Raw genomic sequence first — 2372 nt, forward strand, 5'->3', positions numbered from 1 at the left:
ACCTAAGGAACATCTTATCCGATCGCTACTAAGTTTTGACGAGCTATTCATAACACTAAATTGTTGTCCTGGATCGAAGGATGTTCGATTTTGGCAATTATTTCTTTTCTTATAGCAAAAAATAAAGGTTTTTTTTGGCAAACAAAATTTTTTGTTTAAACGTGCGGCATTTTGTCGCAAATGGAAATATCGATAAAGGTTTCGATTAAACACAAGAGCAAGTGATTCTTAAACTATTGACACTTGAATTGTTTGTTTCAGATGATCCTGTCATTATGAGTATTGATCACCGCAAAACGTATTCTTTTGTAGACTTCTGGGATATGGACTCTAACTCGCTTATTTACGCATATTCTATGACGAAAAAATTACTTTGACTTCTCAAAATATGTAGTAATTTATTTTATATATTAGTATTTTTTATTTTTTTAGTATTTTATTTGAAGTAATGCAAAGTAAACTGCAAATAAAAAAAATTAACAGTGGAACCGTTTTGAATTTTAAACTTTCAAAAATAAAGTTCACCATATATCTCAATCGCAATTGTTTCATTCAAATGCTAGATTATTTATACGTCGTTTACAATAAGAAATATGTATGAATAGAACAGTTAAGAGACTTGAACCATTGTAATTGACTTGTGTAGTGGTAAATTAATTTTCAAACTGAAATTTTAACTATTCTTTTTTAGTTGAAAATTTAGCTTTTTTAGTTAAAAATTCAACTACTTAGTTGGAAGTTCATTTTTTTTTATGAAACCTTCTGAATTGTAAGTAAAAAAAGTTGGATAGAGATTTGAACAATGCCATTGAGGTACACGTTTGCGTCGAAAATACTGCAATTCATCTACCGAAAAATGATTTTATTATTCATGGCGTTGCAGATTGTTGCTGTTCGCGATCTTAAAAAGAAAGGCTGATAGTTTTTTATATGGGCAGATCACTTTCGTCAAGGTTATTACGAATAACCATACTGTATTGAAAATACTTCAACAGAGAATGAGATTTCAAACCAATTTAAAACATTGTCAAAAAACCCTCATAATTGACTGTGCTGGTATCAACGTAGAAAATATGAATATTGTTTCTCCACTAAAATGATAAACATGATCTTATAAATAAAGTTCTTCCATATTTTAAGAAATTCGTACCTTAGTTGTTTGTAACCTTGCGTAAAGATAAAAAGAGTTGCAAAAATCTACGTAATTATAACTTTAAAGGCAATTGCAATTATACAACTATGCAAATGCAATTGCCGTTGTACAGCTTGCAAATATCATAGGGAGTTGGTTAAGTTAATAGAAGACTTAGATAGCAAACAATGACGAAGATTTTTATTCTATCTTTCCAAAGAAAAATTAATGTGCGGATCCATAAAAACAGCGTGTGATATCTGAATTTTTCACTATGATCATGTTAATTATAAGTTAGTAAGAAATGAAATACTGGTGACAAACAAGAGCGTAGTATAAATGTTTGATGGTGATAGTTACTTCTTTGCAATCTCTTTCATACCGGTAGATCCGAAACCATCTTCTCCTCTCTCGGTAGAATCTAGCGAATTCATTTCTTGGAGTTCGGGATATTCGATCTTTTCGCAAATCAACTGAGCTACTCGGTCACCGGGTTGAACTTTCAATTCATTTTCACCATGATTGAAGATAACGACACCGACATTACCCCTAGAACATGAGTGATATAAGTAATTAAGTAGGAGTCGGGGAAGATATGCAAGAGTAGTCACTGAAATTTATAAAGTCAATATATATTTTATAAAAAATAATTGAGAGCAGTAATTAAAACCACGAAAAATATTAATTGTTCTTTTAATTATTACTTCACAAAAAAACGGTTGAAAAATGCAATTATTTACCTATTTTTAATATTTTTAAAAAAACATTTGCGAGGTTTTTTTTCACCCATCTCATTAAAGAATAGGTCATCGCTTCTTGTGAAGAAATTAAAGGTGAAAAATACTTCCTGATGCACAATTGTACTGTATACCTGATAGACTCCCAACTCCAATCGTTTTGATGGGGTGAAATAGCGAAAACTGTTCGAACTATGTATTAGAAAAAATAATCGAAAAAACATTATGTAGAGTACAAAAGGTTAGTACGCAACATCTCTTGCCAAACCTATCCCAACTAAAGTGAATGTTCTTAGCATTATTCACATATGTTCTTCGTAGTGGTTTTTGGGCCTATTCAGTGATACTAATCAAAATAAGAAATTGCTCTATTTCTGATCTACCCTTCATTACGAACAACATAACCAAAGGTTCTTTAATAATTGTAAATGCAAAACGGAAAACCAACGGTTTTCAAGATTTGGTTAATTTAAGGGCCTTTCATAAACCATGAGGCATATTAT

At 30.7% G+C, this 2372-nt stretch overlaps 1 protein-coding gene across 1 annotated transcript in view; it reads right to left on the minus strand.

The window, feature by feature from the left end:
* Positions 1–1311: 1311 nt before the first annotated feature.
* The window catches only part of LOC117175160 (deoxyuridine 5'-triphosphate nucleotidohydrolase), a 76695-nt gene continuing 75634 nt past the window's right edge, over positions 1312–2372 (minus strand). Inside the window, exon 4 of the mRNA XM_033364759.1 lies at positions 1312–1681. Within this exon, the coding sequence (XP_033220650.1) occupies positions 1489–1681 (193 nt within the window). The 3' untranslated portion in view covers positions 1312–1488. The remainder of the gene's footprint in view (positions 1682–2372) is intronic.

This window comes from Belonocnema kinseyi, chromosome 6, assembly GCF_010883055.1.
Source record: "Belonocnema kinseyi isolate 2016_QV_RU_SX_M_011 chromosome 6, B_treatae_v1, whole genome shotgun sequence".
Classification (NCBI taxonomy): Eukaryota; Metazoa; Arthropoda; class Insecta; order Hymenoptera; family Cynipidae; genus Belonocnema; species Belonocnema kinseyi.